At 51.1% G+C, this 17,375-nt stretch overlaps 1 protein-coding gene across 4 annotated transcripts in view; it reads right to left on the reverse strand.

The window, feature by feature from the left end:
- The window catches only part of Ubiad1 (UbiA prenyltransferase domain containing 1), a 28,064-nt gene that overhangs the window by 3,399 nt on the left and 7,290 nt on the right, over window positions 1-17,375 (reverse strand). Inside the window, exon 2 of one of the 4 annotated variants that reach the window (XM_063287833.1) lies at window positions 8,689-10,835. The exons of 1 other annotated variant lie outside the window; for it this stretch is intronic. In XM_063287833.1, the coding sequence (XP_063143903.1) occupies window positions 10,348-10,835 (488 nt within the window). In that variant the 3' untranslated portion in view covers window positions 8,689-10,347. Of the gene's footprint in view, window positions 1-8,688; window positions 10,836-17,375 lie in introns of those variants that run through there. 2 more of the 4 variants (NM_001107993.1, XM_039110098.2) reach the window with 2 other exon arrangements.

Genomic DNA, 17,375 nt, shown 5'->3' on the forward strand with positions numbered 1-17,375 from the left:
GGGCACCTCCCCAGTGAATTACCTTCGTAACATCCATCAGGCGAAGGACACGGAGGAACAGAGTCTCCCCAGTCCAGTGACTAAGTTCTGTTGGAAATTGGCCAGGTGTGATGGCACCTGTAATCCCAGTACTCTGGAAACAGAGGCAGGAGGATTGCTGAAACTTCGAGAGCAACCTAATCGTGTTTCTAGTTCTAGCCAGCTAGGGCTACACTGTGAGCTCCTGTCTCAAAGCAAAACAAAATGAAAACTGTCCGGGTGGACCAGCTCACTCTCCTGCCCTTGGCAGTGCTCGGTGGGCCCTGAGCTCACTTGTAACCAGTCCTCTGCCCAGTGAGGAAGACAGCAGACCTGAGGGGTACAGGACAAGGGCAGGCTGTAGGGGTTTGGGAGGTGACGAACAGCTGCAGCCTCTAACCCTGTCGCTCTGCCCCACTGAGATCTGCAGGGCAGGGCTTGTGGGAACAGAGGTCGGTCCATCGCTGGGCATCCCACTTTTGCAGGTCAGTAGAGCATAATAAAGTCTTCCCCCCTCTCTTCCTTGTGCTAGATTGTCCTTAGGCAGGTCTCTGCTTACCTTGAGGGTCTCCAGTCAGAAGGCAAAGCATTCAGCAAAGCATGGAGTCACACTTTACGTCCCCCCTCCAAGAGACACTCTTCTTCTCCAACCCCTATAAGTCCTCATCGCTCCTGGGGCACCTCTCAGATCACCTCTCAGATCTTCCTTCCCAAACAAAGCAGCATCCACGGGCTGGACACATCTTGTTTTTCTCCACCAGAACCTGCTCATCTCAGGCCCAGGCCTGACCTTCTGCTCTCTTTAGTGGCACAGTGATATTGAGTTTTTTTTCCTCTTTGAGAATCTCCTCGGTTACATGCCAGTACTTTACCATGGACCTCTGGGAAATAGGATGCCTTCCATTCTCAAGGCTGATGGATCGTAGAGCTCAGGGCACAGAGGCGGGTTGACGCAGAGCTGTTCGGGGGCAGGAGAGGCTCCAGGCTCCCATTAAATCATCGTCATGGATGAGCAGGCAAGAGGGGGTGCATAGCCTTTTTCGGGAAATGTTTTACCTGCAAACCTGCACGCTGCTGCCAGATGTGTTCTCAGTAGATGCATGGATGATGTGTGTGTGCATGCTAGGTGGATTAGATGAGTGCATGAGTGCATGGGTGCCTGGATGGACGGACAGACAGAAAAGGCTCAAATGAGGATGGAACAAAACACATGGGTCTCACCAGCCCTTGACCCCCTCCAATCCTCTGTCTTCAGCTTTGGGGCCAGTCCTGACGACAGGTTGAAGGTAGATCCCCCAAGAAGTAGTGCCCACCTTTACTATGGTAGCTTGCCTGGGACTTTCCCAGAAGCACTTAGGGCAGGGGCCGATCCTCTGACGCATCTACCCCCGAACCCCAAGTCTTGCAGGGGCCTGCCCTTCCGGAAAAAGCCTGAATTAGTCACGTGATTTCTGCCTCTGTGGCTGGCTCCCCCTCCAGTGTTGAAGTGCCTATTGGAGAAAAGAGACAGGAATGGCGAACAGCAACATCTGTTTCTGCAACAAGCCAGTGACAGTGTGGATCTGGAGGGGGCGCACACACCAGCACTGGGGCTCAGATGCAGCCCTGCAGCTGCCAAAGCAACTGGTCCTCCTCATTTCTCAGGGGGATTATCTCCCGATCCATTCATCCTCACCCGGGGAGCCATCTCAGGCCACCGTTGCCTTGTGCTGGCCTCTTGGTTGTGCTTGTATCTCTGGTGAGCTGATCCCTGCTTTCAGGAGGGTCGTGGAAGCCACAGATCCTCCAGTTTCAGCCCTGCCTTCTGGAGGCTAGGACGGTGTACAGGAGGGATGCTGGCCCAGGCCTTAGAGCATAGTGGGAGGAGCACTGGACAAGGAGTCAAAGACCCAGTTCCTAAGCCCAGCCGTGCCGCTGGTGCTATGCTCTTGGATTCTGAATCTGACGACGACGTAATCAGCAAGGTGCTAGCCCTGTTGGAAGAGCCTCATCCTCCTCATTAGCAAACTGGGTCATGGCGTTGCTCAAGAGTGACAGTAAGCTTGTATGAACACAACCCAGGTGACAGGGCAGAAGAACTGAGAGTCGGAGTGTGAGATGCGTCAGCATACACTCCTGTAGGTGTCTCCGCCCACGGCTGCTGCACTCTAAAGCTGCCTCCAGATCTCAGGGACGGCTCAGGTGACTTGCAGGGGCAGCCATGTAAAGCCAGTGGTTAAATCGTCCACCTCTCAAAGAGAAGCCCCCCTCTGTCTAGTGCGGTTCCTATGCCCTGACTCTTCCTCCTGTCCTCTCACTCCCAGAGCAGACAGCTTGGGGAAGTGTTTAGGTGCCAGAGAGCAAAGGGTGTGCTGAAGGCTACTAGGGAAAGGGTTAAGGAGGAGAAAGGAGATGAAGGTGGCGGAAGGTGGGGTGGGGTCTTGGGAGGGACAATGGCAAAGAGGCATGGCTCCTTCAACGTGTAAGTTGAAAATGAGGTTTATATTTAAAAACCAAAACCATGCCTCCCCTCCCGCCTTCAAAATAAAGAGGAGCAATGACATAGAGGATGACTTTAACCCTGGAAGTGCTGCTTTTGGGGTCAGGAGAGACCCGGCTTCTTAGTGGTGACCAGGTGACCTTGAGGGAGTCATCTAATCCCGCAGAACAGCTTGACTCAAATTCCATAGTCGACTCAGGACACAATGGGGCTGGGTGAGAGATCAAGTGCTCTCCCAAATCCGGGCTACCATGGCTCTCATGACTGGTCATGTGACGGAGAGATCCATGCCCCAACTCCCGGCTGGCAGTAGGGTCCCAGAGCAGGGCCTAGCTTCCTCTAGGAGACAGGTCCTCCTGAGGAGGCAGGGGCTTTCCTCACAGCTCTGGTTGGGACAGCTCCCCGGCATCTACCGCACAGCCTGAGGCGTAGATTACTTGGGCTCTGCTTCACTTGAAGGATTTGCCTATCTTCATCCGGTTTCCTGCCACAGTTTCTCTTCAGGGAGGAATGGCTCTTCTCAGCAGAGCAGCCAGGCCCTGCATCCGGCCAGCCACAGCTCTGAGCTGACAGGATAAAGAACAGTTGCATCTCCCTGCCTCTGGGCTATCATTCATTCGCTCACAGCCCCTGTGGTTTCTTTTCAGCCTCCCCAGAAGAGGGTGGAGACTGGTTATCTGGAGCTCCTCGCTCAGGGTTCTGAGACACTTTCTGAATACTGGGAGCATTGTCTCAGGACAGAGTGAGGGGGGCCTGCACATCCGAACGGTCTCTCATATATATATACATGTGTGTACATAGTAACGTGCATGGCTAAAGATACACTAACAGCTTTGGTAAAATGGACTTGGGCGTTCTGGAGATAGTCTTGCCCTGTTGAACTCAGACTGTACTCCAAGATGTGGCCTTGAACCTACGAGGTACCTAACAGAAGGCTCTCTGTGGGTCAGGCAGCCTTTCTACCCACTATTGCTCCTGGCGGGCCCCAGAACAGGCTTGGCTTGCTTCTGCAAGAAAGGCTCTGAATAGGTTGTCCTTGGTTGCTACAGAGAACTTTGTATTGATGCTAGCGTGTAGCAACCATTCGAGAGGCCTAACAAAATAGCAGAAAGCCAGGACAACAGGAATGGAGCCCTCATCCTCAGTAGATGCAGGCTTAGGAGCTTGCTTCTTGCAATGCTCTCCCTGGGCCTCATCCTTCAAGGCCGCCCATCTGGATTTGGCACTGGCACCCTGGGCTGACTAAATGCTCTACCATCCCCTTCTGCTTGTTTCTCAACAAGATATCAGTCCCTCCTCAGACGACTTTGACCTTGGCCTTGATTAGGGCACCTTTGGCACATCTGCCTCAACACAGCAGTCATCTGGCTATGTGACGGAAAGAAATGGAAGGAAAAGTGCCTTGGATGGGCTCAGCAGCAGGAAAGGGGGTAGGGAGTGTCTCCAGCTGTGAGGACAGGTACACCAGGTTGCCAGCACCTCTCCTGGCTAACTTAGGAACCCTGAGCTCTGTTCATTGTCATCTCCTCCCAGAAGCCCCTCCTGATCAGCTCCAATCTGCACCCTGATGATCTCCACCCTCAGCAGGCTTCAGTTCTTGCTCTCTGTTCTACAGCTCAATTTGTCCAATTTGTCTACTGCCTTTCCCTAATGTGAGCGCACCCACCCAAAGAGGCAGTCTCCCCCCGCCCCCCACCTCCTATACCCAGCCTGTACCCAAGTAACTCTCACAGTGGAGCAGATCTTGATCCCCTGAAGGTGAACTGGAGTTCTCTCCAAGGCCCCCTGGTGGCTGGTTGCCTTCTCACCAGGCAGAGCATCTGGGCTGTTTCTACAAACGCCCTGTTTCAGTGGCCAGGTGAGTGCTGGAGAAAAGGAAAAACTGAAGGCAGACAGAGGGGTGGAGGGGTGGGAGCCCACATTCAACTTGAGAATGGGCCTTCCTCTCCGGCTGAGGTGAGCAGTCATCAAAGACTGACAGGATCGGACTTGAAACCTTGACCCCACGCTCCACCCCACAGTAATGGAGACTTACCTCTTCTCTCACTGGCAACTGGAGGCCCAAAGTAGGATGCCCAAGGGGACCTCACTTTAAAGACAGGAACACTGTAGGCCAGTGTCGAGACGGGAGGCCCTGGTGTTTTCTCTCTCCTCATCTCTTCTATCTAATCTCAGGCTGCCTCTCGCCCATCTTGGAATGCCACGTGGAGGGCAGCTGGCTCACTCTCAGGGGAACTACCTTCTCGGCCTGTAGCTGAGACACTCCCACATTTGGGAACCTTCAAAGCACTGTGGCCATGAGAAGGCCATGTGGAACTCCAGCCCTATAAGGCCTCAGCCGCCATCAGTCGTCTGTTACCTTCCTCACACCTCCCACTCCCACGGCCGGACCAGTGGATGGAGTTCTCAAGTGTGTAAGACACTGTGAGGTAAGCAGACACAGGACAAGAGACCATAGGAGAGAAGCTGCACGGGCACAGACTAAGGTCTGAATGATGGGTGACTTGGGCAATTAATCATCTCCCTTTACTCAGCTTTTTGTCTCATGAAAAAAAAATACTCTATTCATGGAGCTGTTGGGAACATTAAAACAACATATTTAAGCTTCAGGACAATGCCTGGCACACAGTGAACTCGCAGTAAACGGCAGCAATATCCCGGACATTCCCTCGTTTATCCAACACCTTAATTATTTACAGGTTTCTGGAAACGGGAGCTGGACCTTAAGAGATCTTCAAGTTACTGTCATTTCTTCCCTTCTACTTCAAAGCCCGAGCGGAACTCACCTGTCCTCACTGCTGAGGGTCAGCAGCTATGTGGTGTGCACATCAGCGTGGTCGGCAAACCTGTCCCACAGGGTCTAGCCGCTCCCGAGCCCGTGGTCCACGACTGGGTGTTGAACCCCACTGTTGGTCGGTTGTGCCTAGCGCTGGGCAGGTGCTAAATTCAGTCTTACCTGCCTGTCCACCAGCCACCTGCTCGGGGACACCGACACTAGACACGGTAACAGACGCAGAACACACACTGGAGCTTTCTCTCTTGCTATACAATGACTCTGGCTCTAACGGTGCTGGGAAATACGGAAGCAGAGGTGCGGCTGGAACGTGGAGTACGGACTTTGAGGCAGGCCTTAATCACCAGAGCCCAGAGCGGTCTCCTGTTGCCCGTCACAGTTTGATGGGAGCATGGGACCAAGACATTCGCTGCCTCCTCTAGTGCTGCTACACCTTGGGAGGAAGGAGAGCGTCTCACTGTTACAACCGCCTGCCTCTGCTGGTGAGCTCCGAGGTTCTCAGGCTCTCAGGCAGGGCCTCACCAGGCTTCCCCACCCTCTGCTGTCCTGGCAGATCACAAATGTCAGTCAGCTGCCACCTGAGTACAGGTCTCACCAGAGGCGTTCTTTTACCCCAGCCTGCATGGTCTGCAGGCAGTAATGTAAGAGGTCGACAGTCCGTTAGCAGTGGGCACAGAGAGAGAAGCCACCTCCCTTCGAGAGCCACTGAGGGTGAAGTCAACTGCATGGACGTGTGCCTGGCTGTGCATCTGTATATAATTTTTGAAAGGCAAACGAAGCAGGAAGAGGGTATCAGTCATCACAGCTGTGGTGACACTTAGAAACTGAAATGTCAACATGCTTCTTGCATCCTCTGTTTCCAACCCTCCCGGTCAGGTTCATGGAGCAACTATCAGGACAGCCGTAGCGCAGGGTTAGAAGACCCGGGTTGCCTCATCTAACCTCTCTGTGGTGTGACTCTTCGCTTCGGAGTTCTTGCCAAGGAACCACCCTTTCTCTTTAGTTGCAGCACACCACTGGGATGTTCCGAATACCCCAACTGCGGTTCCCACTCATGGCTAGCGAGGGTCCTTTAACACAAGGGCTATTCCATAGGGTCATGCAACTCCTATCTGCAAGTCCTGGTTTTGCTCTTTGAACACCACATGCCCTCTTCCTCTTTTGGGTCTCCTTTCCAGACCAATGTGGTTGGTTGTGTGTGCCCTCATCCTTCTTCCAAATGCTCCTTGGACAAGATCTGGTTTGCTAATAATGTCTTCAAAGTATGGTTCCCACACTGAGAACGTGTAAAATGTCTGCTACAGTTGTTACCCATGCAATACTCACACACATAAATGCACACCTAGAAATGTAGTTGCCCTAACTATAACTCCATTCATCTGCACTCTATGTGCTGTCGAAGGTACTTCTGAGATCCAAGTGCACATCTCCGTGATATGCCTTGATCTGTCTCCACACTGAGTCTCTCCAAGGCAAACAAGGTGTCCAGGTTCAAGTCCAGCCCGTGAAAACCAGCTATGGCTTCCGCCTTCTTGTTCTGAACCATAATCTCCTTCCTGTGTATCTCCTGTAGCATAGGCCTTCACCAAGGTCATCACTGTCTTAGTCTGAGGTTAGGGCCAGCTTCCGGTGTGGATGTGGTTATTAATACAGAAAGTGGGACAGCATATGGTGGGTTCATGATTCTTTCCCCTCCAGAACAGGCCAGCCCTGAGCTTCCAAGGTCGTCTAGGTGGGACACTGTGCAAGGGTTCAGCGAACATGTGGAAGAGAGGCATGTTTGAGCAGCAGAGGTGAACAGGGAGACCAGATAAAGGATAGTTCACAGAGCCCCAGGTAGAAAATGGGCACAGGGTGGCAAAAGCCAGCATCCCCACATAGGCCCAGGGTACCTGTCAGGCAGGGCATCCTGAACCCTTCAAGGTTCAGGGTGGATTCCAGGCCTGAACCCCAGCACCAGGTAGCAGAGAGGCAACCTTACAGCTGGTGAATGGAAGGACTGAAGGCCTAGCTAAAAACCCCAGACTTCAGGCCCCTACTGGTCCCCAGTGACCAACCCTACAGGCAGGGGAAGATCCTGAGGTTCCTGGAATTGGATTCCCTGCTACTCACTGGGAGAGCAGAATAAATCTGACTCAAATGGTAAAGGTGCGTGACCATGTAGCCTAGAGTCATTCTAAAACCCACAGCCACATCTGCCCTCCGTCCCAGGGCACCTCCTTCCTAATCGTATCTGGGGGGGAGAGACCTGAGTGCATCGCTCTGCGTTTGCTCAAGCTCACTTTCTCTCTTGACCTGTGAAAGCAGCTCTCTGATTCATGAGCATCCTAGTTATCGGTCCTCAGAGGAAGCTTCAATCTGGGCTGCCTTACTCCAGTTGTTAATAACAGGTGTTGAGTCTCGCTGGGCAGAGGGCAGAGGGCAGGGCTTGTTTCAGTGTGCTGCTGAAGGCTGCCTTCCCTGCCGCTACTGACACGCTGATCTGTCAGCTCTCTCCCACGGTGCGTTCAGCCTCGGGAATTTATCTAAGTACCGTGATATCCAATCCACACATCTCTGCCTCGTTCGTAAGGATATATTGTCAAATGCCTAGCCAAAACGTAAACGCACTCCATCTATTACATGTTCCTAATCCATCAGCATGGTGACCTAGCAGAGGAAAAATGTGAGTGGGGATGGAAAGAGGGGTGGTTAATGGGGTCTGGCTAGCTGGCTCTCAATGATCCCTGACACCATCCCTAATGGCCCCTATCCTAGGTGACCAATGCTGTGATATAACACCATGACCAAAGCAACTTCGTGAGGGAAGGACTTACACCTTCTCATTGTTGTTCATTGGAAAACAGCAGGAACTCACACAGGGCAGGAACCTGGAGGCAGGAGCTGATGCAGAGGCCATGGAGGGATGCTGCTTACTGACTTGCTCCTCGTGGCTTCCTCAGCCCGCTTTCTTATAGAACCCAGGGATGGAAGCACCCACAATGGGCTGGGCCCTTCCACATCAATCACTAACTTTAAAAACTGTCCAATGGGCTTGCCAACAGCCCAGTCCTATGAAGGCATTTTCTCAACTGAGGCTTCCCTTCCAGTGAGTCACGCTTATGTCAAATTGTCACAAAACCATCAACCCTGGTCAAACAGTTCCCAAATTCGTCACTGGTAATGAAGCGACCCTCTACCATACAGCACTATCCTAAAGTCCTGGAATGAGTTTTTGTTTTGGAGACAAGGTTTCACTGTGTATCTCTGGCTGGCCACACTCCCAGAGACTCGCCAGCCTGACTCCCAAGTGCGGTAAATTAAAACTGTGCACCACTACGCCTGGTACCCCCTGAAGTCTCTGTGCATTTCCAGGAAGAGAAGCAGTGGAGGGAGAGGAAGCACGAAGCCACGGACATGTATTTTCTCTTATTTTAATAAATTTACAGGAAACCTTCATTGAATCAGGAGACATAATACAAATTATGGTGGTCTGTATACAAAATGTGGCATCAAATATGGCCTCTGGGGATCGTATATAAAAATAGGCATTTAAAATCTGCACCAGAGCTCGGTGTAGCAGCTGACACAGTTCTCATGAGGGTAGCCACATATCAGGCCCGGCATATGGACAGTGAGAGTCATTGGTCCTCCAGGCTCTGGGTGACAAATTGTCAGCCCCAAGCAGGGGTCATAGGCAGGACACTGCAAAGCCCCAGATGCCACAAACCCAGCGTGCTGGGGAGAACAGGAAAGAATATTCCTCTCCTAGGTTTCTGGACCCTGATTCGAGCTCAGGGACCCCGGCTCTCTGGTAGACAAACCACCCTGACTACAGAGGAACTCTGGGCAATGTTTAAACGTTTCCCCAAGGAAGTGACCCAGTGCTACGTCAAGGTGGTTTTCTGCAGGCTGAGAGCCTGAAGCACCCTCCAGGACAGCTGGTCAGAGGGAAGCACACTGGAGATGGTGTGATCATCTCCATGCAAGATGCTGTTACACTCAGACGGGTGTGACAGGAGAGACTGAGACACCTCTGGTCCTCGCTGAAGCCACCCACTATCTGAACAAGGCAACCAAGCACAGAGAGATGAAGAACCATGTTCTTAGTTCTTTCACTGGCATGGCCTCTCATTCTGGCTGAGTGGGGCCGGGACTGTCATCCACTGGCTTGTACACTCAGGAGGCCCCTGCCTTGCCCATCCTGTGGCTCTGTGGATGTGGGCAAGTGTCCCTGACTCATGTTACTGTTGCCCACTGTCTGGATACTGGGGACAAATGGAGGCAGAGATGCTGGGCAGGAGGAATACCAGGTAGGAGACCAGCCCTGTGGGCTTTAAATGCCCATCCCATGACTGCTTCAGGTCCCCAAAATTACTGCCACCCTAGTGGAGTCCACAGAGGGAAGCAGTTCCCTCACCGCCCCATGCCATGTGTTACCGAGAGGGGAGTGCTTTTCTCACCACCCCAGGCTTAGCTGTCTTGCTGCAGGGTGATCTGACCCTTTCCTCCGCAGTGGTGAGGACTGAAAGGAGACGTGAAGGACAGAAGCATATGAACCACCAACTACACAAAAGCCAGGAGCACATGCTGTTCATGAGGGCCCTTCTCCAGCAGGTGGCACATTCAGGGGACAGGTGTTCTGTGTAAATGGGACCTGGCACCAATTACTACAATTTCCTACGTGCCAAGGTAACAGGGCAGTACCATGCCTAGTCACTACGGCTCTCTTGGGACACAGCTCCTTCACAAATTGTTAGGGCATTCTGTCTAGAACAAGAGGGGAAATGGGCCTTCCATCCTAAAGTGGCCTAACAGCACCCTCTAGTGGAGACTATAAATAACACAGGGACAGTGCGTCCAATTCCTCTTCAGACACTAGAGTGGTTTCAGGGTTCCCCGTGACCTGGGACACAAATCACAAGCAGATTATCTCTAGGAAGATCATCCCGACACACAAGGGCAAGAGTTCAGAGTCTGTGCCTGCACCCACCCTGGCCACTGGCACCCCTTCTCAGTCTTTGGCTTCTATACCTCCTGAGGAGGGGCTGGGCTGTGGTGGGAGCTGCTGGTCTCCTCAGAGTCTGGGCAGGCTGCCTGCTGGTGCCAGGATGATGCCAAAGACATAGAAAAGCCCCAGCAGGAGGTTGAGCTTGGCCGTCCTCTGGGGCAGCTTGTTGAAGGCCTGGCTGCGGAACTGCCTCTCCAGGGAGAAGGCCATGGGGCTGGTGAGGAGGGGCAGTGCCAGGCTGATGCTGCAGTGCGTGGCCAGGATGGTGAAGATCAGGTAGGGCAGGAAGAGCAGCGTGTTGTAGAGGATGTAGGAGAGGGTGGGCCCGATGAGGATGGCCAGCGTGACGATGCCAGCCTCGCGGTCAGACTCCATGTCCCTGGTGTTGTTAGAATGGAGAATGGCCTCTGTGCTGAGGGCCAGAGGGATGGCGTAGACCAGAGGGAATATGGCCAAGGACCCCACCTGGACAGCATAGGCAAACATCACGGCCAGCGGGCCGAAAGTGATGAGGATGACGAGGTCTCCCAGTGCCACGTACTTGAATCCAATTCCTGCGGCCAGAAAAGCCAGAGAGGCGGAGTGAATCAAGGGTGGACACTGAGGGGCTGTCCAAGAGAACACATGTCTGATGAGGCTAGAGGGTGAGCAATCACTGGAGCACCCCCAAAGGACCCAACAGACTCAGACTTCTGAGTCCAACTGCCAGGTGCCCAACAAGTCTGCCTTTTAGGATTTGTCCCAAAAAAGTTCCTGCCACAAAGTGCCCAGAGCTCCAGGTTCACAGAGGTGACAGAAGCTAAGAACACAAAGGGTTTTATGGTCCAGTGCACTGATTTCTTCTGCCCTTCTCCAGCCCTGCAAGGCAAAATGTACAGTTTGCCTCCTCCCCGTCCCACCCCTGCCCCTGAGTCTTTTTTCTGGTTTGAAAGACCCCATTAAGACACCATAGCATTTCACAGCCTCTAACTTCTATGGAAAGAAACTGTCACCCATGTAAAGAAGAAAACAGGGAAGGTTATCATGCAGTGTGCCCTCTGCGGTTCTCATCAGTCAAACCACGTCATCCCTAGTGACACTCTGCTCCAAAGCCTGCCTACTCCCTCCCTCCAGCCCCAGTATCATACCACACCCCATTGTGGTCCAACAGGGCCATTTTACTCTGGAATACTGCCACACCCTCCTTATGGCTTTTGATTTTGTAAGAACCCCTCACTATTCCAGCATCTTCAAAACTCTGGGTTTGTCCTTTCTCCCAACACACACTCAAACTGTCAACGACCTTGTGTCTTTGGAATCAAAATCCCAGCATCTGGCTTGTCACAGCTGGCTCCCCAGTACCTGGTGCTGGGGCTGCAGTGAACACAGCCACAGTAACAAACACTTCTAACTCAAGAATTCTTCCCACTACGACTGTGTCATGGTGGGAGCTGGCCAAAGAGATGACCCTGTGAAGTCTCTAAATCTAATGACATTAAAGGGCTGGAGAGGTGGCTCAGTGGTTAAGAGCACTGACTGCTCTTCCAGAGGTCCTGAGTTCAAATCCCAGCAACCACATGGTGGTTCACAACCATCTGTAATGAAATCCAATGCCCTCTTCTGGTGTGTCTGAAGACAGCTACAGTGTACTCATATACAAAATAAATAAATAAATCTAAAAAAAATTATTTAAATCTAATGACATTAAAATGCATGGCCGCAGGATAGCTGATCACTTTTTAACCAGTCTGAAATGACAGGTGACAGTGGTCTGCAGGGGATCTAAAACCATGGGAACCAAGGACCAAGGTCTGGCCAACCTCACCTTCCCAGAAGCAGTGTGGGCCTGCTGGCAATGACTGAGAGCCCCTGGTTTTTTGTTTGAATGCAGCATCCCTACAAGTACCACAGGCATTGACCCCTCAGTTCCCTGGCACCAGGAAGCACCCAGAACCAGGGAACACACACGCCCTGCACACTGCAGGTATTCAGGAAGCCTCCTCCCAGGCCCAGCTCCTCTATTCCAGTCTATTCGCTGACCTACACACCATAGCAGGGCTCTGGATGGGACAGAACTGACCTCTAGCTGGGTGCTGCAAAGATCCAGCCCTCAGCTCAGCAGCCAAAAGGTGACATGGAGCCTCAGCCATGAGCATGCTCACTGACTTCCTTTTGCTTCTCTTTATTGCACACTGGCCAAAGCCTAAGCTTCCCCCAATACTGCAGACTCTCTCAGTCCTTGTCTGAGCCCTCACGTTCCACCACATGGCTATCTTCCTACCATGACCTTCCTTTTCCTCTTTCTTCTCTTCTCCTTTCTTTCTTTCTCTTTCTCTTCTCCATCCCTCTCCTCCCAGCAGCTAGATTTACAGTTTGCTTCTCTCTCTGACTCTAATGAGCTTCAAAACACAGCACAGCACAACACAACAGAAACCTGTCCTGATTGCAAGTGGGTCCTCCACTAAAGCCAAGCACAAGCCTACTTGAGGAATAAGAAAGGTCTGATAGCGTTTGGTTTATCTGATGCAGTAACATGGCTGAACCTTTGGAAAGAGCACTCTCAGTGTGGGAGACATGGCCCAAGACAGACCAGAAGTACCTCCTGACTTAGAGATGGGACCCGCATGGCAGTCTCTCTTTGAGTGTTCCTACCCCTTGCAACACCATGTTCTGAAGGAGATAACAGTGAAATACTGGGCCCCCTTTCACACATCAGCTAGAATTAATCTGTTAAGACCTACATCAAAAAGTTGGCAAGGGCCAAGTGGTAGTACATGCCTGTAATCCTAGCACTTGAAAGACAGAAACAGGAGGATCACTGGTTTCTGGTCAGTCTGGCCACACACACAGAGGCTAACTCATGGAAAAGGTGGCAAACCTGCAGACCATGTGGCTTGGGGTGTGAGCAGTGCAGGTACTGCTGAAAGGGGCTGGCAGCTCTTTGTAGGATTAAATGTCACCCTGCTCACCCAGCGGAGGCCACAACAGTTCCATTCCCAGGCATTTACTCAGGAGAAATGAACACAAATACTCGTAAAAAAAAAAACTTGAACATGAATGTTCAGTCACAACAGAAAAAACACAGATACAACCCAAAGGTCCCTGAACAGGTGAGCAGAACAAAAGTGTGGCGTGTCCCTCAACAGACACCATTCAACAATAAAAATCAGCTCCTGACATGCGCGACAACATGGTGAGTTCCACAGACGTCACACCGGGCAGAAGAAGGCAGACACAAGGACTCACAAGAGGCCAGGAGTGGTGACCACACCCTTAATCCCAGTCCCTTAGAGACAGAGACAAGAGGATCTCTGAGAGTTGAAGACCAGCCTGGTCTACACGGTGAATTCCAGGCTAGCCAGGGCCATGTAGAGAGACCCTGTCTCCAAAAGCAAGCAAGCAAGCAGAGTCCATGCTGCAATAAACAAAGTCGTAAGTAGTCATAGCAACAGTTCCCTCCACACGGCGCTCTAGACCACACAGAACCAGCCCCGTGAGCATTTACCTTGCACAGCTGAGGATAGAGTGGGCTCTGGGGGATGATGGAAATGCAAGGACGACACAGCTGTTTACACCTGTCAAGGTCCACCAAGTCAAACATGCTCTACTGCACATCAATTACATACCAGCAAAAGCCAATGTTGAAAGAAAATCTATGGGGCTGGAGAGATGTCTCAGTAGTTAAGATCACTGGTTGTTCTTCCAGAGGACCAGGTTCGATTCCCAGCACCCACAGGGCAGCTTACAATGCCTATAACTCTACTTCTCTACTTCCTGGGGAACCAATGCTCTTCTGACTCTGGGACCCTGCATGTACCTAGTGCACATATATACATGCAGGCAAAACACATGTGCACAGAGTAAAAATAGGTATTAAAAAAGGAGAGATAAACTGGGTGGTGGTAGTGGTGTACACCTTTAATCCTAGCACTTGGACGGTAGAGGCAGACAGATCTCTGTAAGTTCAAGGCTTGTCTAGTCTACAGAGCAAGTTCCAGGATAGCAAGGACTAGAGAAACCCTGGCTCAAAAAACCAAAGAGAGAACGAGGAGACAGAGAAAGAGAGAGAGAAAGAGAAAGAGAGAGACAGACAGACAGACAGACAGAGAGAAGCCAGATAATGCTCAATAAATGTCAGTCTTTTTTTTTTTAAGATTTATTCATTTATTATATATGAGTACACTGTAGCTGTCTTCAGACACACCAGAAGAGGGCATCGGATCTCTTTACAGATGGTTGTGAGCCACCATGTGGTTGCTGGGAATTGAACTCAGGACCTCTGGAAGAGCAGTTGGGGCTCTTAACCACTGAGCCATCTCTCCAGCCCAATAAATGTCAGTCTTAATTGCTCACTGCACACTGTATGAGTAGGTTAACTTACGTGTGTGAGACGTGTTATGTTCATGTATGCAGTTGTGTTCACTCACGCATGTGCTTGTCTTTCTCTTTGACACTCCACCTTTATCGTTTTGTTTTGTTTTGTTTTGTTTTGTTTTGTTTTGTTTTGTTTTGTGAGGTTGGTGTCCCTTGTAAGCCCAGGCTGGAATTATAGACGTGGAACATCACCGGCTACGGCTAACTGTGATTTAAAATGAGATAGAAAGCAAAGCCTCCTAGGGAAGGTGAGGGAGAAGGTGAGGGAGAAGGTGAGGGAGAAGGTGAGGGAGGTTCACTTAAGCAACACGGGGATGGGGAAGCACATTCCAAAAGAGAGACTGGCACCCATCAAGTGTGTGCCTTCATACTCCAGGTCCAAGAGAAAAGATGAAGGCAGGCCAGAACCGGCCGGGAGGGCTTTACTCTGAATGAGACGGAGCCACGTTGAAGAGAGTTAGACAGGGCTGTCAGCTGCCTCCCACTAACAGGGTAACTGTGGCTGACGGTCAGACAGTAGCCGGAAAGGGATGAGGGCAGATGCACAGAAACCATCAGGGGTTTCCGCAGTACTGTGGGAGAGGATCATGGTGGAGGCAGGACACAGGAACAGTGGTCAGATTTCAAATGGACTTTTAACAGAAATACAACGTGCTGATGTGCTAGGTCCCAGATGAGAAGAGACTGGTCAGGCATAGTGGTGCGATCCGTGAGTTCAAGACCATCCTGGCCTGCAAAGCACGTTGTAGGACAGCCGTGGCTACACAAGAAACCCTGTCTCAAAAACAACCCCTGAAAAGCTAGTAAGGATACTCATGGCTTTGTGCCTGAAGAACTAGAAGGATGGAATTATGAGTGGGCTAGAGATGCAGCTCAGAGGTGGAGTGCCCGCCTAGCATAGGAGGGCCTGTGCACTCATGCGCACTCATGCACGTGCACACACGCACATGCATGTACACACACACACACACACACACACACACACACACACACACGAAGAGAAAAATAATGCCACTGAGTAAAATGAGAAAATCTGCAGGTAATGGGGGTGTCTTTGGAGAGACAACCAGGAATTTGACTTCAGAAGTGACTTCTAGGAGTGACAGAGCTGGATGAGCAGGGGTGTGGCTCACAGGTAAGGCACACACACTTGCCATGCTGGACCCGAGTAAAAAGAGCACCGGGAGCTGTCCAGTCCCCAGCTTCTATCACACTTGGCAGTTGCCAGCTTAACAAGTAACACTGGCTATAATCACCAAAGACCAAGCCAAGGAAGGAAACCAAAGGACTGAGCCAAGGGGAGGACTGAGCTGTGGAGGCTGAGGGTGAGGGAAGAAGCTGACAGCTGGGAAAGGGCGAGCAGACTGTCCTGTCTGTAACCTCTGCTGTCCCTCCACCAGGGCCTCATTCTCCCCTGGACCACACCAGACCACAGACCTTTGCACTTGCTGGCCCTTTACTCAGGCCACTTCTGTTTCCTTCAAGGTTTGGTTAAAATGTCACTTCAACAAGGTCATGGGTCAGAGAAGAATTCCAGAAGGCTCATGTGTTGAAGACTTAGTTCCTGGGCTGGTAGAATATTTTGTTTTTAACAATTATTTTGATTTATGTGCATGCATCTGTGTGAGTGGATGGACACACATGTAGGTGCTTATAGAGATCAGGAGAGGATGAGGGGGCTTGTGGACCTGAAGATTTATTTACAGGAGGCCATAAGTGGCCTGACGTGGTGGTGCTGGGAATTAAACTTGAGTCCTCCAGAAAAGCAACAAGTACTCTAACTGCTAAGCCATCTCTCCAGACCAGTGGTAGAATTTTAAAACTTTATTCATTTTTTAAAATTTTTGCCGAGAGGGTGGTTCAAGGCAAAGTTTGTGTAGTTTTGGCTATCCTAGAACAAGCTCCGTAGACCAGGCTGGCCTTGAACTCCTACCTCTGAAGTGCTGGAACTGAAGGCATGTGCCATCACACTAGACAGTGGAGGGATTCTTAAGAGTAGGGGGTTCCGGGGTTGGGGATTTAGCTCAGTGGTAGAGCACTTGCCTAGGAAGCGCAAGGCCCTGGGTTTGGTCCCCAGGTCTGAAAAAAAGAACCAAAAAAAAAAAAAAAAAAAAAAGAGTAGGGGGTTCCAGTCACGGGATGTGTACGTGGAGGAGACACTGGGACCTGGATCTAGCCTACTCCTCTTCCTCTATTCGCTCCCAGACAAAAGATAACTAGACTTCCTCAGCATGGATCCCAGCCATGAACACCGAGTCATAGGCCAACGAACCGTAAACTGGCAGCCTCTAGGCTAATTAGCCTCTCCTCCCAATAAGCTGATTATTTCAGGTGTTTGACACAGCAATGGAAAGTTGAGGAACACAGAAGGCTCTCCTTCAACAGCCCTTACACTTTCTACCACAGCGGCCTACAGGTTTCCTTTAACTTTTTTTTTTTTTCTTGAGGCAGAACCTCACTATGTAACTAAGGCTATCCTCAAGTGTGTGTGTGAGTGTTTGTGTGACTTACATGAAACTTTCTGCTTCATTCTCCCATGTAGGTATTACAGATCTGCCTGCCTCTGCCTCAGACATTTTTTGTTATTGGTCTTTTTTTTTTTTTTTTTTTTTTTTGAGACTGGGTTTCTCTGTGTAGCCCTATCTATCCTGGAACTCACTCACTGTGTAGACCAGGTTAGCCTCAAACTCAAGATCTGTCTGCCTTTGCCTCCTAAGTGCTGGGGTTAAAGGCACACTCCA

The sequence above is a fragment of the Rattus norvegicus genome, chromosome 5 (assembly GCF_036323735.1).
Source record: "Rattus norvegicus strain BN/NHsdMcwi chromosome 5, GRCr8, whole genome shotgun sequence".
Taxonomy (NCBI): domain Eukaryota; kingdom Metazoa; phylum Chordata; class Mammalia; order Rodentia; family Muridae; genus Rattus; species Rattus norvegicus.